The sequence below is a fragment of the Mustela nigripes genome, chromosome 5 (assembly GCF_022355385.1).
Source record: "Mustela nigripes isolate SB6536 chromosome 5, MUSNIG.SB6536, whole genome shotgun sequence".
In the NCBI taxonomy this organism is placed as follows: domain Eukaryota; kingdom Metazoa; phylum Chordata; class Mammalia; order Carnivora; family Mustelidae; genus Mustela; species Mustela nigripes.
Window position 1 is genome coordinate 63,762,530 of NC_081561.1, and position 26,693 is coordinate 63,789,222.

Below are 26,693 nucleotides of genomic sequence, written 5' to 3' on the forward strand. Positions count from 1 at the left end.
TTGCTAATTTTGGCCATTCTAACTGGTGTAAAATGGTATCTCAATGTAGTTTTAGTTTGAATCTCCCTGATGGCTAGTGATGATGAACATTTTTTCATGTGTCTGATAGCCATTTGTATGTCTTCACTGGAGAAGTGTCTGTTCATATCTTCTGCCCATTTTTTGATATGATTATCTGTTTTGTGTGGGCTGAGTTTGAGGAGTTCTTTATAGATCCTGGATATCAACCTTTTGTCTGTACTGTCATTTGCAAATATCTTCTCCCATTCTGTGGGTTGCCTCTTTGTTTTGTTGACTGTTTCCTTTGCTGAGCAGAAGCTTTTGATCTCGATGAAGTCCCAAAAGTTTATTTTTGCTTTTGTTTCCTTTGCCTTTGGAGACATGTCTTGAAAGAAGTTTCTGTGGCTGATATCAAAGAGATTACTGCCTATATTCTCCTCTAGGATTCTGATGGATTCCTGTCTCACATTGAGGTCTTTTATTTTGAGTTTATCTTTGTGTACAGTGTAAGAGAATTGTCGAGTTTCATTCTTCTACATATAGCTGTCCAATTTTCCCAGCACCATATATTGAAAAGACTGTCTTTTTTCCACTGTCTATTTTTTCCTGCTTTGTCAAATATTATTTGACCATAGAGTTGAGGGTCCATATCTGGGCTCTCTACTCTGTTCCACTGGTCTCTGATGACACCCCACTTTCAATGATGAATAGATCATCCAGATAGAAAACCAGTAAGGAGAGGTGCCTGGGTGGCCTACCTTGTTAAGCATCCAACTCTTGATTTTGGCTCAGGTCATGATTTCAGGGTCATGGGATCAACTTCTACATTGAGCTCTGTGCTCTGCAAGGAATCTTCCTGAGATCCTCTCTCTCCTTCTCCCTCTGACCCCCACTCTCCCTTCTTTCTTTCTTTCTCTCTCAAAGAATAAATAGATAAATCTTGAAAGAAAGAAAGGAAGGAAGGAAGAGAGGAAGGGAGGGAGTGAGGGAGAAGGAAAGAAGGAAAGAAAGAAAAAAATCAAGAAGGAAACATTGGATAGGAACTATACCTTAAGCCAAATGAACCTACCAGACATATATATATGGAACATTTCACCCAGCAACAGCAGAATACAGATTCTACTCAAGCACACATGAAACATTCTCTTGGATAGATTACATGTTAAGCATAAATCCAGTTAAGAAATGGGCAGAGGACTTGAATAGAAATTTATCCAAAGAAAAAGTACAGATGGCTAACAGATGCATAAAAGGTGTTCAGTATTTCTAATCATCTGGGAAATGCAAACCAAAAACATAAGACATGTCCTCATACCTGTTAGGATGGCTATTATCACACTGTCAAGGACAGCAAATGCTGTCAAGGATGTAGAAAAAAGGGAATCCTTGTGCACTATTGGTGGAGATGCAATCTGGTATAGCTACTATGGAAAACAGTATGGAGTTTCCTTTAAATGCTGTGAAGTGTGTAAACCTGGTGATTCACAGACCTGTACCCCTGGGGATAAAAATATATGTTTATAAAAAATAAAAAATTAAAAAAAAAAAAATCCAAGACGTGGAACTGTCTTGGGGAAAAAAAAAAAAAAAAAAAAAAGTGTATTTGTGGGGATGGGGAGCTCTGTCCTCTGAAAGGATCTAGGTAAAAAAATAAACCCAATACCAATGAAAAAAAAAAAAAAAAAATAGAACTAGGTCTGCCAATAATGATCCAACAATGCCACTTCTGCCTGTATTTCACAGGAAATGAAATCTTAGAGGGGCATTTGCCTCCCCATGTTCATTGCATTTTTCCCAGTAGCCAAGGCATGGAAAAACCTAAATGCCTATAGATGGATGAATGAACAAAGAAGATGTGGTGTACACACACACACACGTGCATGCATGTGTGCGTGCACACACACAATGGGATATTAATCAGCCATAAAATAAAGAAAATTCTGCCATTTTGCAATAATGTAGTTGGAGCTTGAAAGCATTATGCTAAGTGAAATAAGACAGAGAAAGACAAATTCTGTATATTCTCATTTACATGTAGGATCTAAAAAACTGAACTCATAAATATCAAGAAAATAATGGGGGTTGTCAGGGGATGGTGGGTGGGGGAAATGTGGGGATGTTGTTCAGAGAGTAAAAACTTCCAGTTATTAGATGAATAAATTCTGTGGATCGAATGTACAGCATAGTGACTATATATTATATATTTGAAAGTTGTTAAGAGTATCGATCTTAAATATTATCACAAAAATGATAATTATGTGAGGTGATGGATGTATTAACTAATCTTATTGTGGGAATCATTTTGCAGTATATTTATGTATCATATCATCACATTTGTGTACCTTAAACTTACATTTATGTGTCAGTTATATCTCAGTAAAGCTGGAAAAAAATTAAAAGACAATATATAAAAACCAAGGACATTTTTATAAAATGTATATATATCAGTATAGTTTCTTTAGTTGTAACAGGTGCACAATAATAATGTTATCAACAGTAGGGGAAACCAGGTGTAGGGCATGTGTTAGTTCTGCACTATCTTTATAACTTTTATGTAAATATAAAAGTTTTCTAAAGAAAAATTAGGTTAAAAAATACTTAAGATGAACAGACTCCATTTGAGTTATACAGAGAAAAGGATTGGTTGTGCTGATTTTCCTGGATTTAAAAAAATCTGAATTATTTTAGGTAGATACTCACATATAGAGATACTTTATAAATGTCTTTTCACTAGTGTTGAATAAGGCTGCTATTAGAATACAAGCCACTTAATACTTGTGCAGTTAGTCATTTTGATATTAAAGTGTGCCATTTCTTTATGTAGTGTCTTGGCAGGTTACAATGGTACCATCTTTGCCTATGGGCAAACAGGCAGTGGGAAGACATTCACCATCACGGGTGGGGCAGAACGCTATAGTGACCGAGGCATTATCCCAAGGACATTGTCATACATTTTTGAGCAATTACAAAAGGTATGGAACTTTAAGTTCATTTTCTATTTGATATATTCAGCAGAAATTTATGGTGGGTAAAAAATTTATTGTGACATTTTATTATATCTAAACGAGGAAGTATTATTTTGTAATAACTCTGGCCTTTATATTTAAGGGAAGTTTGGGATTTTGCTGAAGAAGTAGAAATTAAGGTGCTTTTCATTAAAGGGATGCTGTTTCAGCAAAGGTTCAAAGGGAGTTCCTTCTGATACATCCATGGAGGTTAAAAGAACAGATAACACATTTTACCAGCTAACATCTTATATTTCTCATTAAGAAACTGGATGTCCTTTTGCTAAGACATCTTTATTTCGGCTACTAAAACACTGAATAAGATGATGTGATTGTACCTTTTTCACAATTGTAATAGAAGCCCAAAAGACTTTTACCAGAGTAAAACTCCTATTGCAATTAATACTGTTATGAAGAGATGTTCTCTGCATTATATGCATCATTTATTGTGTGTCTCTAAGTGCCTATTGCTTTATTACATATAATACTTTTAATATAACATATACACATTATTATATATTAATATAACATATAATACAACTAGCAAAGTAGGTATCCTTATCCCAATTTCATAGTTGGGAAAAATGAGTCTAAATATCTTTCTCTGAGTCTTCATAACTGACTTAGAGGTCCATCCCAGGTCTGTGTGATGCCATACTCTGTGCTTTTTACCACTACATACACTGCCTCTCTGTCTCAGACTGGCTTTATTTTGTTGGTTGTATTTAAACAATAGTGAGTCCCATAACTTCAGTAGGTTTTCATTTCCCCCCTCTGTGAAACTGGGGAGTGCATCGTACTAGAAGATCTCCATTGGCCCTACTAATAATTCCTACACTTACTTGGTTTTTATGAATTCTGTATAACAAATATTCTAACTAGGTCACTGTAACAGTTTTTCCAAAATTTCTTGACTGTATGCTTTTTGCCTTTTGAGTTGCAAAGATGAGAAGAAATTGCTGAGATCTGCATAATTCTAATTTCCATCCATAAAGTAGCAATTACCCATTAGTTCAACTCATCTCTCACTTGCTCAAACATGCCAACTCTGCATGCCAGAAAACGTAGAAGAGAAAGGGTTGAGTACAGTGTATAAGTTGGATTCAGATCCTGTCTTTTCATTTACTCATTTATTTCTGACATTAGCTGTTTTGTTTTGTTCCCAGATTTCACAGACTGGGAATATAATTTCTAATAGTTTTTGCTGCTGTGGTCCAATGTTGTCTTGGAAATATCACTGAAGTTGGTGTAGGCCAATCTGGTTCTGAGAAAGTGTACCACTTATAGCATGTGTCCTGGTGGCAGTTGAGACTTAAGGTCTCAGGGTTGTGAACTCGCTGTGAGGGCTGAACATACTGTATCTAAAGATATTGTCCAGTTCCTCGCACATAGTATATGCTCAACAAATGAGCTCATTTACAATTGTTGTTAATATGTATATTCACACACACACACACACACACACACACACACACACACACGTTGTGGCCAAACAATCCTGATTAATTTCAAAGAATCCTTTGAAACTAGAACAAATGAAACCAATTTCCCTGATTAAGTTAAACAGAATAAACAAATCCTTACCTAACAGAAACATTTATCCCTTCTAAAATTTTCTCTATGGATACCAAATGCTGTAAAAGTCAAAATGTCTCCCAAGTACCTACCATCTCTTGGGTCCATTGTTATATATCTGTTTGGTCACTGACATTATTGTAAACCTCATTTCATTTTGAATGATTCTAAATCAGTTCCTGGACTAGAGAGAGCTCCTTGGACAAATTTATATCCAGGACAGCTCTTTGTAAAAGGATGGATTTCCCTGATGGGGCACAATACATTCATTATAATCAAACCAAACTGCTGCAAAATTAGTCAGAGGCAACTTGAGTTTCATCATTAAGTTTGTCCACATTGTGTAGCTGAAAAATGCAGACAGGTACTCAGATGCCCCCAGTCAATTGCTTCAGAGGGCCACATGGAGCTCTCTAGAATTCTTAAAGGAAATATTTGACTTATGCAAAGTATTTATTTCAAGATAAACTAAGAACAATTGTATACTGGCTCCTAAAATGCTGTGAGTGTGATGGGAGCACATTTACAGTGATTTTAACAGAAGACAATTGGTTCCATTTATTTTAGAAATCACTGCTCATTATTTTTGAGTATTGTGAGGTTCAGACTTGTTTGGGGGCAGGAGAAAAGGCTGTCTGCAGGAAACATGTGTGTTACATTATAGTCTGGCAATCCCAAACACTAAAAAAGTAGTAATAAGGAAAGGTAGCTTGCCACATTGCTCAGTGACTTTTAAGTGTATATTCCAATAAAAGTCCAGAAAATACAGAAGCTGGAGGAGCCAAAGGCATTATCCCCATCATCTCAGGGGAGTGGACCTGCCATTTTCCTGACTTACGATGATTTCTTCTACTTTCTGGAAGAAAGAGAATTTCTTCACTGCAGATGAACATACAAGTTGGCTGTTGTTTTTCCTTTCTTTGCTTTCTCTTTTATAGTCATGTGCTGAATTCTCCATTTGGAGCCCTTTAGAAATAATAGAAACAATAACAATAGCAATAATAATAGCAGTAGCAAAGATTTATTAGGGATTATTACAGGGCCACATGTTCTTGGTGGGATTTTAAGTTCAGAACCCCATTTCCCTGTCACAACAGTTATGCAAGATGAGGGTTATTCTCCCCAATTCCACAATTAAACAGCTGCAAATAATGCACGATCACTCAGTTATAAATGCCAGATTTGGTGTTCAGACCCAGCTTTTTCTGATGCTAAGATGAGCGCTGAACTGTCTGCTAAAATCTCAAACTATTATAGATGGGATATTTTAGATATGGTCAGATAGGTTTTAGAAATATGTTGCTTTTGAACAGGATCTCAGGAAGTTGGTAAATGATCCCCGTGGCCTTTAACATGCTCTGAGAATCTTCTAGAGAGGGACAGCATATATATTGATCATGGAACACTTTTTCCACAAATTCCTTCATGGGACATTTTGGGGAAAACTATTAGACTAAAGGCCATGCAGAATCTGCCTAGTATTTATGGTCTCTGATACCTGTGCTAAGCCAAGTTATAACCCACAGAATGATGTTGAAATGTGCCTTTACTACACTAATCTGATCGACAGGCCATGTGTTAGGATAAGCAGCCAGAGTCGCCCACATCAGGAAGATTTCCAGCATTTTCTTGGGAGAAATTTGCTTAGTGTAGACTCAGTCCATTCTGTCACCTTCCCAAACCACCAGAACATGGAATTTCAGCAGTAGCTTGAGTATTTCATAGTCATGTGCTGCTTAAGACTTGTCTTAATTTTTCAGGTGTTGTTTTGTTTTTATGAAATCTTGGTGTTTTTCTTTGGGTAGTTTGAGCCATGTTAGGACCAAAGAATCATACTAATTTTAACTGAAGAACACATGGGGATTCGTTATTCAGTTGCCTTACTAATGGTTATAGAAACTGAAGCCTGACATCACAGGTGCTCATAGCAAGTAGGCCTAGGATTCCAGCTTTGGATTTGTAGGCCCCTGCTCTTCCCCCATTTCTGTGACTTGGTCCTCTCTCTCTTTGAATAGTATCTGTCAAATGGATTGCCTTGGATATGGGTGAGAATCAATGGGAAAGTCATCCTGAGCAAATTCTCTGGCAATCTGCTGACCTTCTTGCCATAAGACACAAATATCTTGTCCTCTTATGAGAAGTAGGGCTCTATTTGCCAAAATGGAAGAATTTGTATTTTGGGGAAAGCAAGAAAAAGTGCTAGAAAGTGATACTTGGTCTTGAAAACTGAGCCAGGAATTTTCTTGAGACCTGAAAAAATTCCATTTTATTCCATCTCAGAGAGAACAGGTACTTTTTGTCTGCTGGCAGAACTGAGACAGCAGTTTTTACCTAATGACACTGATGCCTGTGTCATTGCACTTCCCCAGCAATGACCCACAGAAAATATCCTCAAACCAATAGCTCAGTATCCCTGACCTGCCACGTAGCCAGAAAAATTAACCCAACAGTAAGATATAGGCATTGAACTGTGAATGTCCACTCTCACTGTTACCTGATTGATCTAAAGTATTTCTGTCCCCTGGGATTCATTTTCCATTCTCTTCTATTGTCTGTTATCTCTTTGTCTCATCAGAAATTTTGAATATTGGAAAATTTTTTTAAAAAATAATTATGATTAAAGATGGAAACTCTTATGCTACTGAGGTTTTTAAACTGAAGTCATGATTCTGTTTTCTTTTATGAATAGGCTATTCACAGGATGTAAGTTTATTTTTTCATAGTAACCTTTTTTGGGGGGTCTGGAAAGTAAAAAATGATGTGTTATACAGTTCTGCAACCAAGTTGGCTCATTTTAAGTGTATATTGACTCTTCATGTATAACGTGGAACCAATAAAAAAACAACATACTAAAGTTGCTTGTAATCATGGGTGTTGGCCATTTAAAAAAAAATGCTTCATGCATATGGTAACTGGCAACTTGAAAGTGTCACGAACTGAAAATGGAAACCATACAAAGTGAAGAGAGTAAAGGAGAGAAAGCTGTGAGGAACTGGAGTGATAAATGTGTTCATCCTCCTCCCAGCTGAGTCGCTATTTATAGCCATTAAACAGTGTCTTCCCCTTTTCCAATCAGGACAGCAGCACAATACATACAACGCACATTTCCTATTTGGAAATCTACAATGAATGTGGTTATGATCTATTGGATCCAAGACACGAAGCCTCCAGTTTGGAAGATTTGCCGTGAGTAGCAGAACAACAAAGAAGGGGGGGAAATCACTTTCAGATGTTCTCTTCAATTGTTTCCTTTGAAACTCTGTATGTTTCTGGTCTCAATCATAATTAACAAATACTGGATAACAGAATCTTTTTGTAATATAATGGATATTTTTTCAGTTATAACAAACAGTATTGATGGGAGTTAAAATTGCTTGAAACCCATTTCTTGGGAAAATCTCCTTTGGAGGCGGTACAAGAGAATACGCTGAATGTTCTCAGAGTGGGTGCTGAGAGGACTGGTGGCATATGCCAGTATTGCTTTACTCTTGTCAGATCAAACCCTTTACTCATCTAATTGTGGGCTCTGAAGAGGGGATTCAAATTAGGGCTCAGGCAGCAATAAGAGAATCTGAAAGAGAGAAAATAAAAACTTTGTTTTCCTCATTGCTTCTCTACTGTTATTAAGACTGACATTGACAATCATTTGGTCAGATTGGCACTGATTACATCATGACTGAAATATAAATAGTCTTAAGAGCTTACCTACTAACTGAGTCAGTTACTCTGCCAACGTTTGTGTAACAATATTCGCTGTTTGTTTGAATAGCTGTCTAACTTAGGTATTAATGGTAATACTTCATATCCTTTTGTCCAGACATCTTCATATATCAGAAGCTGGTAACCAAGAAAATGTACTTTCTAAATAAATAAATAAATAAATAGAATGTACTTTCATTTTCTTATTAAATATTCTAAAACAACTTAAAAACATATATTAATCCTTTACTACAGAGACCAACAATTAGTTGCTTGCTTTAATTGGCAAAGGAAATAAGAGAAAATACTAAAGAAAATAAGTTACACTCTTTACATCACCTTTATATGTATTCTTCCTTTTAATGTTGACGACAGTCTTTACATAGCATCTCTGTTATGCCAGCTATATTCATTAGAGGGAGTTAGGAAAGGGGATTATTATTGGTACTCTAAATATTTATGTTAATTAAATAATATAAGAAGAGAGAGGAAAAATCTGACTCCATGGAAGAAATCAGTCTTAAGGAAGCTATTGAAATTAAGTTTGAGGAAAGGTAAGAAGTACCTCATAGGAAGGTTAGAAACAACAACATTAAAAACATGAAGGTAGAACTAGAGGGTATTATGCTGAGCGAAATAAGTCAGTCAGAGAAAGACAATTATGTGATTTCACTCTTATGTGGAATTTAAGAAACAAAAGAGGATCATAGGGGAGTGGAGGGAAAAATAAAAGAAGATGAAATCAGAGAGGGAGACAAACCATAAGAAACTCAACTCTAGGAAACAAACAGGGTTGCTGGAGAGGAGGTGGGTAGAGGGACAGGGCAGCTGGGTGATGGGCATTAAGGAGAATATGCGATGTAATGAGCACTGGGTGTTACACGCAACTGATAAATCACTGCCCTCTACCTCTGAAACTAATAATACATTATATGCTAACTAACTGATTTTAAATTTAAAAAAAAAAACAACCATGAAGATGTGGTCAGAGAAGCCATGTGGTGAGGAGTCATGTGAAGTAAAATCAGAAAGGCCAACAGGCCTTTTTTTGAGCAACTACTTTTGAGGGACTTGAAAGACAGGCTTTTGCTGTGAGTTTGATCTTTATTCTAATAGGCTTTTAAATTAGTTTTCTAGCCTCCAGTCTAACCAGGACCTCTAGGCTATATCTTGCTTAAAATTACTTTTAGCAAGTCACATCTACACTGAAGAAGCTTGAAGCCTCTTAGCCATAACTCAGAAATGGTTTGGCTCTGATAAACATGAAGGAGGAGAGAGAAATGTAAGAGATATGCATAAAAAAAATAAATAGATGACAGGATACCTAGGTGGCTTAGTTGGTTAAGCATCTGCCTTCAGCTTAGGTCATGATCCCAGGGTCCTAGGATCAAGTTTCCCATTGGACTCCTTGCTCAGGGAGCCTGCTTCTCCCTCTGCCTGCTGCTTCTGCTGCTTGTGCTCTCTCTCCCTCTCTCTTGACAAATAAATAAAATCTTTAAAATAAATAAATAAATTGATGATAGAGAGCTAGGTAGATACATAGATAGAAATAAAATACATTGATTATGCTCACCTTGGATTTGAAAAGAAGGTGAATTATAGCAAGTTCATTCCCTGCATTTTACTGATTGAGTAGAGTAAACCCAGAGAGGTATGACTTGCCCAGAGTTTCAAACTGATCTGTTAATGGTACAGCAGGAATTGAAAACCACATAGTCCCACTTCCATGCCCAAGTAGCAAAAATAGCTTCAAGATTTTACTGTAGAGCCCAGAGAATTAAGGAAGCATTGACTTAAAAGATGATCTGCTAGAAACCTTGATTGGGTGGTGGTAATGAGTTTCACATACATACATAACTTTGGTGTCTCAGAGTACCCCACTTGATGTTTAGAATAAGTTCCTCACAGGTAGGAAGCATGCCTTACTTGAGTTGGTAGTCTCTCTACTGCGTTCAACCAGAATAAGTTCTTAATATTTTATTTATTTTTTTAAAGATTCCATTTATTTATTTAACAGAGAGAGACATAGCGAGAGAGGGAATACAAGCAGGGGGAAGGGAGAGTGCAAAGCAGGCTTATTGTTGAGCAGGGAGCCTGACATGGAGCTTGATCCCAGGACCCTGAGACCAAGACCTGAGCTGAAGGCAGACACTTAAAGACTGAGCCACCCAGGCACCCCAGTTCTTAATGTTTTAAAAAATTATCTGTAAAATTGGAGCTGTGACATAGACTTTTTGAAGATGAGCATGAAAGGGGAAACAGCGTAAGTTCTATAAATCAGAGTCTAATAGAGACATAACGAGACACAGCCTGACTATGAGAAGCAGGAGTGAGAAGAGTCATTGAATTTAAGAGAGGCAGTGTAATAGAGTCAAGAATATTTGATTACAAGTCAGGAAATTTGGGTTCTAGTCCCAACCCTGCAATCTTAGATGCATTTATTTCACTTTTCTAGGTTTATCAATAGAATGTGGCCATTGAGTTATATAATATTTAACAACTTTCCAATTTCCAATATCTAGAGTTCAAAGATTGGTAACCTCACAGGATAGGACTTACTTGGTTACTCTTTTCCCTCTCACAAAAAGATTAAGAAGTGGGGCACCTGGGTGGCTCAGTGGGTTAAGCCGCTGCCTTCAGCTCAGGTCATGATCTCAGGGTCCTGGGATCGAGTCCCGCATCGGGCTCTCTGCTCAGCTGGGAGCCTGCTTCCCTCTCTCTCTCTCTGCCTGCCTCTCTGCCTACTTGTGATCTCTGTCAAATAAAAAAAAAAAAAAAAAAAGACTGAAAAAGATTAAGAAGTATTTATATTTTTCTCCTAGAAAGAGCCTTCAGCCTCTTGAGAGCAAGGACAATGCTTTAATTCACTGTATGTGTCTGTGTTTCCTGACATGCCTGACAGTAATGGTTCTCAATGTAGATCAGATTGTCTCTGTAGATGTCACTAGCTTTCTATCTTAAACTACTGCTCCTTCCTTGGTAGCCTTGTCCTCCTGTTGGAGAATGAGTTTACCGATTCAAGTCAGAAGTAACCTCAGTTACAAAACAGATATTTTCAGTGAACTATCACCCTCTCCCACAGGCATACAAAAGTGGACAGAAAGATGTTCTTATCTTATGTTTTGGGATATAATTACATGACAACAGTCCTCATTAAAATAAAAATGAGAAGATTCTCATTATGAAAGAAGATTCCCATATCCCAGGAGTATAGCCTATTTACTTCAAATATATTCAGTACTATAAAATTCCAAAACAACTTGAGAATTGCAATCTTATGGTGTGGGGATTATAAGATTTGGCTGGTATTGAGTCTGCTGGCTTTCTGGGGATTTTAGGTTTGTGTTTTACTAAGATTATCAAGTAATTCTTCATAATGGAAGGTGACTTTTGCTATACCTGGGTTGCATTAAGAGTATGTTCAGTTATTCTGGTTTCACACACTCTTGAACTGGGACGAGCTCTAACTCTGCAACACTATCCTTCTGGTTGACTGCTTTCATTGTCACAAGCTGGAATGTCCCAAACACTTTGAATACAATCCCCAAAAAATAGTAGGTAAAATGTCTGTTGACTTTGGTTCTCTCCTGCAGCCATCCATTTGAGGGACAATGATAATATACACATTTGATCATTTCCACATTCTTGTACTTGGCATAGCCATGTGCAATCAAATCCAAGATCACTTTGATGTTGCGTAGTAATAGCCATCAGTAGCACGTTTCTTACCCCTGAGCAGGAACACCACTTCCCCCAGTTCACCTGCTGGATGCTCTTCTCATGAGCACTCTGCTTTTCTCCTTCTTGTTCTTTTACATCCTAATTTGAGCTCCAACTCCCTGCTGTTACTGAAGCATTTACCTATAGACTGCCTGCAGACTTTGTATATATGATGTCAGGGTGCCAAAATAAAGTCAATTGCTTTTTGAAAATACTGCTCTAGTCATTTAGCAAGGAGTTTTTAGATACAACACCAAAAGCATGATCTGTGAAAGAAAAATAAAATAGATGACTTGCGTTTCATTAAAATTAAAAATGTCTGTTCTCTGAAAGACACTGTTAAGAAAAGATAAGCCAGAGACAGAGAAAATATTACCAGACACATGTCTGATAAAGGACTTTTATATAAAATATACAAAGAACTCTTCAAACTTAACAATAAGAAAACTAACAATCCAATGAGGAAATGAGAAAAAGATCTGAACAGACACCTCACCAAAGAAGACATACAGATAAGCATGTGAAGAGATGCTCAACATCATCTGTCTTTGGGAATCACTAATTAAAACTATTATGCACCTACTAGAATGGCAAAAATCTAAAAAAAAAAAACAAAAAAACTAGCAATACCAAATGCTGGAAAGAATGTAGAGCTACTAGAACTCTCACTCATGCAGTATAGTACAGGTACTTTGGAAGTCAATTTCCAGTTTCTTAAAAAATAAAATAGTTCTTAGGATATGACCCAGCAGTTATGATCCTGGGTATTTAACCAAATGAAATGAAAACTTATATCAGCACAGAAAGCTGCCCATGAGTGGATATAGCAGCCTTATTCATAATTGCCAAGAACTGGAAGCAACCAACATGTCCCACTGTGGGATATTCATGCAGTGGAATATTATTTGGCAATAAAAAGCAGTGATCTATCAAGCCACAAAAAGATATCAAAAGTCTACCTGCTGCATGATGCCAACTATAAGACATTGTGAAAAAGGCAAAAATATAGATACAGTAAAAAAAATCACTGGTTGCTAGTAGCTGGGGAGAGGGCAGGTAGAGGGATGAGTAAGTGAAGCACAGGGGGCTTTGGGGCAGACAAGCTAGCGTATACGGTAGTATGATGGCGGTTGCATGATATGCATTTGTCCAAGGTCACAGAATGTACACCACCAAGAGAGCCCTAATAGAAGCCATAGACCTTTCATTAATAAAATAACAACAGCAAAAAGGAATGAACTCTTGATCCATTTAACAGTGTGGGGGACTCTCCAGGGAACTGTGCTGAGCGAAAAAGCCAATCCCAAAAAGTCATATGCTGTGTGATTTTATTTATGGAGTATTTTTTAAATGGCAAAATTATAGAAGTAGATAGCAGCTGAATGGTTGACAGAAGTTAGAGAGGGAGGTGGGAATGGTTATACAAGGCCAGTGAGAGATGCTTGTGGTAACAGACTATTCTGTATCTAAACTATGGCTGTGGATACACAAAACTACTCATGTGATTAAATTCCATAGAACTACACACACACACACACACACACACACACAAGTACTGGTGAAACTGGGACATCTGAATAAGATCAGTGGATTGTATCAATGCCAATGTCCTGGTTGTGATATTTTAATATAATTTTACAAGATGTAAACATTGGGAAAAATTGGGTAATGGGTGCATTATTTCTTACAGATGCATGCAAATCTACAAGGATCACAAAATACAAAGTTTAATTTTAAAAAGTGTCTATATATTTATGTAGAGACATATGTGTATTTAATGTGTTCTGTATTTAGTAATTTAAATGAAAATAAAACATCTATTTTTGAAAGTCCTTATGTCATATGCTATAAATGGAATATAGTTAGAATCTAAGTATGTCTTATGAAGTAAAATAGTATAACTACTGGTCTTAACCATAAGGAAAATAGTCACCTTACTTTAGTGTAATTTTAGTATTCCTAAATAAGGATACATAATAGATTTAAGGTTTCAAAGACAGTCATGGTTATTACTGTTAGAAAAAAGTCCATAAGCCCCAGAATCCAGTATTGAAATCTTGGCTGTATTGTAAAATAATTTGTCATCAAAGAAAAAAAAGTTGATGAATGTTAAGTTTAATTCATCACAATTCTAATACCTACCGGATATGAAACACTGTTGAATGTTGCATGAGTTACAGAAAAGATTAATGCACAGTGTCTGTTCTTATGACTTATAGTCTGGTCATGTAGAATCATTCATTTTTTCAACATTTATTGAGATCCAGCTTGATTCCACACTTAGTGCTAGGCACGGAGACATAGTTTCTTCTTTCCTGGTGCTCACAGCAGAGTAGGTACACCTTGTACAAAATAGCATAAAGTGGAATATGAAAACCATCATAAGAGAGGCACAAAGAATGACTTGGGCTTAAAGGAGAAAGAAATTTCATTAGGTCAAGTGATCAGAAAGAGATTCACAGAGAAGGTGGTACATGATATAGTCCTTGAGGGAAGGGGTAGGACTTGGAGCAGTGGAAGTGGCATTCATGTGGACGCAAAGGTAGGGAAAAGCATAAAGCTTGTTCTGTCATAGGTAATAGACCTGTTTGACTGGACTCCAGTAAGGGAGTAGGTGAGACCATCAAGACTGGAAAGGCAGGAATGCGTGGATTTGGTAGGAAGGTGTAGCCCTCAGAGATTTTTTTATTCAAGAGTATAGCAGGTTAGAACTGCCTTTTAGGAAGAGAACCCAGTCAGTAGCATGTAGGGCTGAAATGAGATGGATGGGAGTCAGAGAGACTCCAGAGCATTGTGGGAAATGATTAGGACCATTTACGTTGCAATGGGAGAGAGACATAAAAAAGAGAGACATAACTAGAATACATAATCCAGTGGCTTGACATTTAACCATGTATGAGAATCATGTGGAGTGTTGTTAAAAGTGCAGATTCCTGGCCTCCACCTCCAGAAAGTTCAGATATGTATGAATAAGCAACCCAGGTGATTTTTTTTTTAATTTTTAATTTTTAATTTTTTATAAACATATAATATATTTTTATCCCCAGGGGTACAGGTCTGTGAATCGCCAGGTTTACACACTTCACAGCACTAACCAAAGCACATACCCTCCCCAATGTCCATAACCCCCCCCCCCTCCCCCCACCCCCCCCCCCCTAGCAACCCTCAGTTTGTTTTGTGAGATTAAGAGTCACTTATGGTTTGTCTCCCTCCCAATCCCATCTTGTTTCATTTAGTCTTCTCCTACCCCCTTAAACCCCCATGTTGCATCACCACTTCCTCATATCAGGGAGATCATATGATAGTTGTCTTTCTCCGCTTGACTTATTTCTCTAAGCATGATACGCTCTAGTTCCATCCACGTTGTCACAAATGGCAAGATTTCATTTCTTTTGATGGCTGCATAGTATTCTATTGTGTATATATACCACATCTATATATATATACCACATATATATATATTGTGTATATATACCACATATATATATATATATATTGTGTATATATACCACATCTTCTTTATCCATTCATCTATTGATTCATCTAGGTTCTTTCCATAGTTTGGCTATTGTGGACATTGCTGCTATAAACATTCAGGTGCACGTGCCCCTTCGGATACCCCAGGTGATTCTAATGAAGGCGGTTTATAGTCATCCCTTCCCTCATCCACCTAGGGAAAGTTCTTTTTAGAGATACCAGAAAAATCTCTCCAAAGAAGGACATGGGTACCTATTGTGTGCTAGTCCCTGTCCTAGGGACTTTAAATACAGTATCTCATTTGAGGAAGTAGGTATCCTAATCTCTGTTTTATGGATGACTAAATTGGGGTTCACACAGGTAGTGTGATATTTCCGTAAGATTCCATGTCTGCCAAGAATGGACCAGGATATCAACCTCCGTCCATCAAACATCAGAGCTGGGAATCCTGGTGCTCTTGCCTGGGAGATCTGTGTTGTGTCCTGGCATTCCATCTGAGCTCTGAGCTCTGAGCCATGGTTTCTGGGCTTCTGCTGGCCTCTGGAACCTCTTGTGTGAGCCAAAGCTTTGAGTCCTCTTCAGCTCTGTCTCTTGTGTGTCTAACCCTCTGCAAGGCTTGGAGAGTACCTGCTCTTTTACCTCCAAGGGAACTTAGTCTAATAGAACAGACTCACAAATTGATCATTTCAGGCTTATACAGTAAGTGGTAAGATGTCCTGGGTTCTTTAAAGGTACATGGGAGGATGGTGATTTCTACCTGAGGGTTCAGAAAAGGCTAGAGAAAAAGTCTGCCACATTATGGTCTCCAAGCTCAGCTACACCCTCAGTCTGCTAAGCAATACCTTCATGTACCCAGTACTTTTTCTCCCATTGCCCACAATATTTATATCAAATGTCTCTCTCTGTTGTCATGAACTACCTGCTCCATTTCTCTTCCAAGCCACTTGTATCCTTACCTCAGAAGCTGCCAAATATGTTCCACTCACCTACTTTTCTCTAGCCTCGGGAAACTCTGTCCTTTTACAACTCAATATTCCCACTTACGCTCAGGACTCCCCTTGGATGGGCAGCAAATCTACTTTATTTGGCCTACACATTTTATGTTTAAAATTTTTGAATTTAGTGCCTTTAGCTGAAGCATGGGTCCTCAGTTTTTATTCCTACCTACTGCATTATATTTTTCATTTGTGTTATTTTTCTGGTCCCATTGAACACTTCTGGAGGTTCCTGGGCCTATAAATACAGATCTTAGAGTTAAAACTAACTCCAGTCTTCAACTGAGTCAATTACTGATATAGCTGGGAGGCAACCTCTTGAGAAGTAGGGCTGCTGTCTTACAGGATGATCTGAGCAAGTGACCCGTGACTAGTGATGGTCACTTACACTTTATGTCCTTCATGGATTGGCCAGACACTGTTTCTTGGAGAAACAGAACATTGGCAATGACCATAACAGAGGGAATAGAGAACCGTTACAGGCTCAGAATGACACTTTTTCCCAAAGCCTGTCTTATTGGCATAATAACCCTTACTCTGAATGGCCAGTTGGAAGAGATCATTCTCAACATCTGAAATGTCTCATATAGGAGACTGTTTTTGTCGGCTCAGCTACTGGAACAATATACTGTAGACTGGGTGGCTTAAACAAAAGACACTTATTTCTTATAGTTCTGGAAATTGGGAAGTCTAATATCAAGGAACTGGCATATTTGGTTCCTGGTGAGACCTGCCTTCCTGGCTAATAGATAGCTGCCTTCTTGCTTTGTCCTTACATGGTAGAGAGAGAGAGAGAGAGAGAGTGCACGTTCTGGTCTCTCTTCCTATTTTCATAAAGGCACAGACCCTATCCTGTGACCTTATCCAAAACCTCATTACCTACCGAAAGTCCCACATCTAAATACTATTGCATTAAGGATTAGGGCTTCAACATACAAGTTTTTGTGGGGCATAACCATTCAGTCCCTAAAAAAGGTGTTAGCTTTCACAAACAGTTGCCTCATATGTGATGTGTAGAAGGATGGGAAGAAACAGATGCAGCATTTTCACCCATACATCTGGAATGTAAAAATATATCTGTGATATTTAGGGTTGTTAGTCACTTGAGATTAATTAACGATGGGGAAAACACTGTCACCTCAATCTATTCCATCTTTCTCGTATGTTACATATAAACAAATGCATACAGTTTCTTTTTCTAAGATTAAGAGTTGAAATGCACTTTTAAAACTATGTGTTAATGTGGATTTGTTTTTCTTTGACTTTTTGTCCACTTACTCTTCATAATTGCTCTATGAATCATTTGGTTTGGTCTTATACAATGTAATTTTTCAATCTGTTTTAAATTTTGAGTATAAAAGCAAAACCATAAGATTACCTAAAAGAGTGTTGAATAATTTAGGCTTGCTTGGTCACTTTATTCTTTCATTTAGAAGAATACATAGTGTTTGGAAACCCATCTGACTAGTACAGCTCAACAATACAGAAAAAATGAGTACAACCGTTTGTGAGTGTCAGCATCATATATATACCAAGCAATTATTATACTGTAGGAATCTCAGCTCTTCTGGGGCATTACAAAGAATTCATACTGTATGTTTATCGTCAATGAACTTACCATTTATTTGAAATATGCAGCATCCACATGAAATACCACAAGAAACCTCTGCAAAACCACTCTCAACTGTGCAGCCAATAATGTGTGTACATGCAAAAAAAGACATTAAAAGACATTAAAATGACTTATAGCTGCAGTAGTCTCATGAATGGGCCACATCAACCAATGATCTCCTGTCATAGCCTACACCCTCAATGATCTTCTCATTTTACTGGCATATGCCAAGACCAGAGTTCTAACTGAGCTGAGAGCTGGCAGTGCTGTAGATGTGAGCCAATCTAGAGAGAGGATGCATGGGGAAAAGCCTTTCCAGTGAAATCTAGAGTGAGGGGGAGAGGATCTATAGACAGCTAGAGGGCTCATCTGCACCAGGTGAGAAGTGTAGCAGGTAGTGCATTACTCTCGCTGCTCTGAAACTTCCATGCCAGTTAGCTTATGTACTGTTTAGCTAACTGTAATTGACCTTGTGTTTTCATATTGAGTTCTAAGACAGCTGAAGACTGTAAGATACAAAGTGTAAGTTATTGTAAGCCAGAGATCAGACTAATGCTACTTAGGCTGGCTAGCCACCTATTATCTTTTAGTACATGTGTGACTCAATCCAAGAAGGAAACCCTAGGAATAACCCAGTTAGAAGAAATAATGGTAAAAATAGATCCCTTTTACAATAGCAAAAAGAGGTAAAACGTTCAGGATCTTTGTGAAGACAATACAGGTAGTGCCTTCTTTGGTGAGAAATAAAAGACTTTGAAGATAAATGGAGAGCTGTTAATCTGGTTCTGAATGAGAAGTGTGAATATCTTGAAGAGGTCAGCTCTTCCCATTTTTAGAGGTTCAGTGAAGTTCCAAGCCAAATCTTAAAGACTTAAAAAAAAACAAATAGGAGTCCAGAGTTTATCTGAAAGGAAAAACAGCCAAGATGAGCAAAGAAATGTCTGAAACAGACTGGAGAAATGAGAGCGGACCAGAGATGCCATATATTCAAATTAGGTAAAACTCTAATAATGAAATTGTGTTGTACCACTTCAGAATTGGACAGATGAGGAAGAGAGAACAGATAAACCAGAATTAGATTCTATAGCATGTCACTCTTTAATGTGGATAAAGGGGAGAGTTATTCAGTCACTGGATTGAACATCGTCTTTAATGAATTAACTAACAGCGGCTTATAACAGCAGCCCAATTTATAGTGGCTTGATTAAATAGTCTGTCCATCCCCACCCATGACTCCTGCCCTTGCCCTGCCGCAACCCTGCACACACAGTAAAGATTCTAGAGATGGGAGCCAGGGCTGCTATAGAAGTTGCAGGATGCCACTGGGGCTTTCTTTTATCATTCTGCTAGAGCCATGCTTAGCAGGTGGCTTTAGTCCTCATGTAGAATGACTACCGTACCTTCAGCAGCATATTCACATTCCTGGAAGAAAAAATAAGAAAGCAGGCATGTGCTAGCTGAGCCTGTCCTTTTAACAGTTTTCCCCAGAAGCTCTGTCCTCTGACTTTCACTTACTTGTCACTGACCAGAATTATGTTACATGGCCAGTGGTAGTTAGTTGCAAAGGAGTCAGGGAAAGTCTAGTATTTTTAAATAATAACCTGAACAAAAATCAGAGCTTAGCAGTTACACAGATGGGGAGGACAGATTCCATAAAGGCAACCTGCACTGTGAGTCACAATTTGTTATCTGGGGAGGAAAATCCGTGTATATCCCTTACTTCCTTCCCTGCACCTGCATCCTAAAAAATAGAAGAAAATGTATTATTAATACTAAAGGATATAATAACATGCATGCATTTATTTTTTTTTTACCACAAATCTGCTAAATATTTAGCCTAAGATAATCACTTTAAGGAAATATATCAATGGATTATCATTGTCCCTGTGGTGGGATTCTGTTTTTATTTTTTAAAATTCTTTCAACTTGTTAAAATTTTCAAACTTTTTCACAAGAAGCATGTATTACTTTTATAGTTGGACAAAAATAAACCTTATGTTTTAATGAAAATAAATAAAAGTAAATAAACACAGAACTTGTCAAATGTAATGGCATAATCTTAGAGGTGTATAAAGCTATTTTCCTGCGGGAAAGGCTATGGTTTTCCAAAATTAGAAATCCATGGCCTCTAGATCTATTTGATGCTACAATTCCCCCTAATGTGGAAAACTTGACCACATAATTTTGATGGTGCAACCATGAAGTCTGAATGAGAAAGCAAGTATTAATGAAAAATGAGAGGAAAAATATTTTCTTTGGGGAAAAAAAGTTGATTGCTCTGAAAAAGATAAATTTTTTAGTGTATGGCTCTATAATTACCATATGGAATTAGGTTAAATAAGACATTTCTATTAAATGATGGGTTATGTGAACCTAGAACACTGGAAGGAACATGATATATATGGCAGGATATAACTGGAAATTAGCAAAGCATACTAGTGTAAGAGAGAGGTACTAGCATAAGCCTTGTATTTGATGTGTAAAATATTCATTTTCGGAAAATTATGCAAATTGCCTGTAGACAATAGATAAGTGTAGGGGAAGCCTTGGTTATGTACATTAGATTTGGGAGCCATTTGTTTGTTCGTGGTTGCACAGTGATACTGTTTGGGGATGAGAGAAGTCCAGTTACTTTAATATAATACAGAAAATATAATATATTCAGAAAATATAATACAGAAAAGTGACCTTACCAAGTTCTTAACAGTCAAAAAATTTATTCTATTTAGATTAATTTGGGGAAAAAAATAGAAGTGAAAAGATGTTTCATATGCATACTAAATCTTAGTGAAATAACTGAATTACAGTAACCAATAAATACATAAGTTTTGGTTCTCTTACACATTAATTGTACCGAGTATGATTCTGTCTTTGACTACTATGGATAATTTTCATTTTAGTCTTCCATTTCCATAGCAGTGGCCAACAGCTTCCAGTTCTCTGTTTTAAGTTCTTTTAATGACTTTTGTTTTCATAGCATTTGAAAGCATGAGCATAATAAGTTACCTTAGATGACTTAATCCTTGCTCATTTTCAGACAGTGAATAAATAATGTACAGGTGTCAGCATCTCTGAAATGGCAGACTATGGAAGTAGAATAAACCTTAGGGTGTTGGTTAACTTCTTTGGGAAATCAAATGGATCAGAGAGTTCAAGTCTAATAATGTTATAATTTAGCAACACAGGTAGATACAGTTAGGTTAGAAATAGTAATGACACTATTTAGGAGAGGATATTTACCAACTGAATGAAATTAATACGGATAACAAACAAGAATTCATCACAACATTCACTCAGAATATTTTGGGGCTTTGAATTTGGACTTGTTCTTTTTTCTGACAAAGTATTTCACTTGTTCATATACCATGTGTGTCTTTTAAAAAGTTAAAACCAAGTTTTTTTTTTTTTCTTAAAGACTTAAATTTTTAGAGCAGATTTAGGTTTACAACAAAATTGAGAAGAAGGTGCAGGAATCTCCCATCACCTCCCATCCCTATATGTGCATATCCTTTCCCATCACTCACCAGAATGATATATTTGTTACCAAGAATGAACCTACATGGACACATCAAACTCACCCAAAGTCCATAGTTTACTGTATGTTTGTAATACTCTTGGTATTGTACATTCTGAGGATTTGGACAAATATATGGTGGCACCTGTCATCATGATATCATACAGAGTATTTTCACTGCCCTAAAAGTCCTCTGTGCTCTACCTAATTGTCCATCCCCTGCTACCTCTTGCCTCTGGTAACCAATGATCTTTTTACTGTCGCCATAGTTTTGTCTTTTCCAAAATGTCATACAGTATATAGCCTTTTCAGACTGGGTTCTTTCACTTAGTAATATGCATCAAAGGTGTCTCCATGTGTTTTCATGAATTGATGGCTCATTTCCTTTCAAAATTATATTCCATTGTCTGGATGTACCAAAATTAATTTATCCCTTTACCTACTGAAGGGCATCTTGGTTGCTTACAAACTGTGACAATTATGAATAAAACTGCTATAAACATCCATGTGAAGATTTTAGTGTGAACATAAGTTTTCACCCCTTCTGGGTAAATATAAAGGAACATAATTGCTGGATTGGATGTCATGATTGCTGAGTCAGTTGGTAAGAGCATGCTTAGTTGTTTTGTTTTCTCTCTTTCCTCACTTTTTTTTTTTAATTTAAAAGTTTCTTAAATTTAAATTCAATTAATTGACATATAGTGTATTATTAGTTTCAGAGGTAGAGTTTAGTGATTCATCAGTTGAATATAACATCTAATGGAGCATGTTTAGTTTTATAAGAAATAGCCAAATTGTCTTCCAGAGTGGCTGTATTGTTTTGTATTCCTACCAGCAGTGAATGAGATTGCTCCACTTACTCACTTATACCAGCATTTGATGTTGGTAATGTTCTGGATTTTGACCATTCTAACAGGTTTGTAGTGATATCTCATTTTAATTTGCATTTCTTTGATGAAATAAGATTTGAATCATCTTTTCATATGCTTATTTGCCATCCATATATCTTATTAGGTAAGGGATCTGTTAAAGTCTTTGGACCAGTTTTGAATTGGATTGTCTGTCTGCTTATTGCTGAATTTTCAGAGTTCTTTGTATATTTTGGATAGCAGGTCTTTCTCTTTTCTTTCTTTATTTCTTATTTATTTATTTATTTATTGCATGTGGATGTCCAATTGTTGTAGCACCATTTGTTAAAGAGACTATATTTGCTCTACTGTATTGTCTTTGCTGCTTTGCCAAACGTGAGCTTACTGTGTTCATGTGGATCTATTTCTGAGCTCTCTATTTCATTCCATCGATCTGTTTATCTATGCTTTCACCAGTGCCACACTGTCTTGATTACTATAGTTTTATAGTAAATCTTGAAGTCAAATGATATTGATCCTCCAACTTTGTTCTCCCTTAATATTGTTTTTGGTATTTGGGGGTCCCTTGTGTCTCCATATACACTGTAGAATCACCTTTTCAATATCCACAAATAACAAGGAATTTATTGGGATTGCATTAAATCTATAGATCAAGTTGGTAAGAACTGACATTGGGACAGTATTGAATCTTCCTATCCATGAACATGGAATATATCTTTTTTGGTTTCTTTCACCAAAGTTTTGTAGTTTTCCTCAAATAGATCTTACGTGCATTTTGTTTGATTTATACTTAAGTATTTCATATTTTTTGGATGCTAATGTAAGTGATATTGTGTTTTTAATTTTATTTTACTTGTTCATTTCTGGAATATAAGAAAGCAATTAACTTTTGTATATTAGCCTTGTATCCTGCAATATTGCTCTTATTACTATGGTTCTAGAAGTTGTGTTGTCAATTCTTTCAGTATTCTACATATATGACTATGTCATCTGTGAACAGGAACAGTTATAGGTCTTCCTATTTCCTTTTCTTGCATTGTTGCATTGGCAAGGATTTCCAGTACAATGTTGAAAAGCAGTGGTAAAAGGGACACCCTTGTCCTATATCTGATCTTAGTGGAAGTGCTTTGAGTTTCTCACCATTAATTATGATGTTAACTCTAGGTTTTTGGTAGTAGTCTTTATTAACTTGAGAAGGTTCCCCTCTATTCCTTATTTACTGAGTTTTTATCATGAATAGATGGTAGATCTTGTTACTTTTCCTGTACCTATTGATATAATCACGTGGTTTTTCTTTTTTAGCCTGATATGATGAATTACATTAATCGATTTTTGAATGTTGAACCAACCACATATACTTGGGATAAATCTCACTTGGTTGTGGCATAAATTCTTTTTTTACTTTGTTGGATTTGATTTGCTAATATTTTGTTGAAGATTTTTGCATATGTGTTCATGAGTGATATTAGTCTATAGTTTTCTTGCAACGTCTTTGTATATTTTTGATATTAGGTAATTCCCATAAAATGAGTTAGGAAATAGTTCTTCTGCTTCTTTCTTCTGAAAGAGATTATTGAGAATTGAAATAACTGATTCCTTAAATATTTAGTAGAGAAACTGGTATTTTTAGTAGGTGAAATTAAATAACTTAGTTTTTAAAATGTCATGTGACTGGTATATTCTTCATTATCAGTAAAAAGATACAATATTAGATAAAACTATAAAGAAAAGAAATGTTTTCCAACCTACTAGAAAGTATTTTCAATAAACAGAAAAAATATCAATTCTTTTTAGTCCCTTCTGTCTAGGTTAAGACCAATATAAAAATGTATTACAGGTTTGGAAAACTTCCTCAAGGGATATGTTTTAATTATTTATACAAAAGAGGAAATCTTAAATTTTTAGTCAATCTGAAGAAAATCTACCTTTAAAATTGTTTAAGTGCAGGAAGGATAGTTCCACTTACATATCTTCTAAAAATTTGCATCTTTCTTTTTCTCAAATCTTTACCATTAAAGAGCTTCTGAGAATGTGTGTTGGGGTGGGGGTGGGGGAGAGGCTGAAAACCACTGAAGGAGAGAGTGTTTTCTTCATTAAAATGAATAGTGTGACTGTATTTACAACATGTGCAACATATCCATTTATTTAGAAGAACCTGACTGGACACCCTTCTGTTTTCATGAGTCTGACCTGCTATTGATATTTCTGAATCAAGGTAATTAACTAGAGAGGGCTACTTCTCTTCTGGATAGCAACTTCATGTGAATTATTAAAAGGCACCCCTGCCATCTGTTGGAAAACTGTTGTAATATGCTAGTTTTGTTAGAAGATGCTTACTGCTCTCTGACAGACATTTTTTCATAATAAATATATAAACTTATGATGTGAATTGCACCCCCTTAGACATAGTGTCCTTATGTAGGGCATCGCCTGCCCAATCACACAGGACATTTGCAAGTAGGGGGGAAAAATTAGCACCATGGCAACACATGTTTACAATATGAAAATGAGAAGCCAGATTCATTGCAGTAACTCCTGGAAAGTTCCTGTTCAGCAAGTTGGTGGTATTGGAATGTTGTGGAGGTAGTGTGTGGGGAGGGGAGGGTTCTTTCATTGATGGACTCCATTATTGAGAACAAGAGCTTGGCTATTGCTCTTTCTCTGTCTTCCAGCCAGTTAGAGTGTACAATTTCCAACTACTTAGCCAAATGGAAAAGATTCTCTGTTTACAGAGAAAACACAAAGCCTGCTTCTTCCCCATCATTAAACAGGCCGAGTATACTTAGCTGAACTTTTCCACTTAGGTATCCAAGTTAAGGCTATCAGTGACTTTTTGCTTGAAATCTAAACATTTTAGAAACATTTTGTAGGGAAAACTATTCACAGGCCCTTTCAAAAAGAATCAAATAAATAGTTTGGGGGGTTTCCATCTTGGAATTAGGATGTTTATTTAAGAAACTCTAATAAAGTCCTCTTTCAAGCCCATGAAAATTATAGTCAGAATTGAGTGGTGGACTAAGGATTCAGGAAATAGCTATTGATTTGTGAGAGAGAGAGGGAAAGAAAAATGCCAAGGAAGGAGAAGCAACTTGGTGAGAAACTTTTGCTAATAGTTCTTATTTTTCCCACCTTTGAAAATGCATTTCATTAGCAACAAAGTTTAAAACATTCTCACTCCCAGGTTAGCCCACCTAGGCAAGAGTTAGTACCCAGGGCATGGCTTAGGCTGGGCTTCTGTGAGTAAAGGCATGAGTGTGGGTGGGGCTGACACGTTGGCTGTCAGGCTTAATGCAAAAGGGATTTTCAGTGAAGACAGGCAGGGCTATGAAGGAAAGTACAAAGTCTCATGCCCAAGGGATTAGGCAGAAACCAGGAAAGAATCTGAGGAGGAGAACTGGCAAGGGAGATCCTGACTGGAGAGAGAAAGTTGCACCACAGAAGATTCCAGAAGGATGCCAGAGGTAGAGCCTTTTATAGGGTGGCCACAGATGAGCCCTAAGTAGAGAGAGAATCATGAAAGAAGCCAAAGTAAATTGAACGCCAACCTGCAATTTCATTTACTTTTCAAAACCTCCATGGGCAAGAAATCAGACAATTGTGAGGGAAATATAATATCAGAAAACCATCAGAGAGATGCATAGCAATGGGTCACAAAAGACAACTGAAAGTTCGAACAGATAATTTGCGAGTGTGTGCAAGTTGTATTTTGATCAAAGTGACAAAACTAGGCAAGGATCTGGAAGTACATACAGAAGTGTAGTAGCCCTGAAGTAGCCACACTGGAGATCAAAGGTTCTGAATGATTTAGAAGAAAGAAGTAGCTTAGCCAAATGCCTCTGATGACCTTTCACACTTATACCTTATACGTCTAACTATTCTGTGTAAATATAATCCCAAATCAGTGATCCATTTAGGCTGCCTAACAAATGAACACTTTCATAATTCCAAACCTGCTTGTTTTCTGCATTTCTTATTTCAGTGAAGTAATGGTGAGTAAGGTGAGTCCCTACCAGTACTTGGGGTTTTTTTGATTCGGTAATGTTAAAAACCGTATGGATGTTTAAGTAGATCATAATCACCAGTTGAGCATTAGTTATTGCAGTGGCTGCTGGGTGACTTAGTTGACCCATCAACTGTATGGGAAGTCAGGGAGGTAGACAAGAAACTTCCTGTGAAAAGACTAGCTTTTTTTTTTTTTTTTTTTTTTTTTTTTTTTTTTTTTTTTTT

General features: G+C 36.8%; 1 protein-coding gene across 1 annotated transcript in view; it reads left to right on the forward strand.

The window, feature by feature from the left end:
- LOC132018642 (kinesin-like protein KIF6) overlaps window positions 1-26,693 on the forward strand; it is a 206,363-nt gene that overhangs the window by 88,294 nt on the left and 91,376 nt on the right. The window contains exons 3-4 of the mRNA XM_059401560.1: window positions 2,825-2,972; window positions 7,657-7,766. Of these exons, the coding sequence (XP_059257543.1) occupies window positions 2,825-2,972; window positions 7,657-7,766 (258 nt within the window). The remainder of the gene's footprint in view (window positions 1-2,824; window positions 2,973-7,656; window positions 7,767-26,693) is intronic.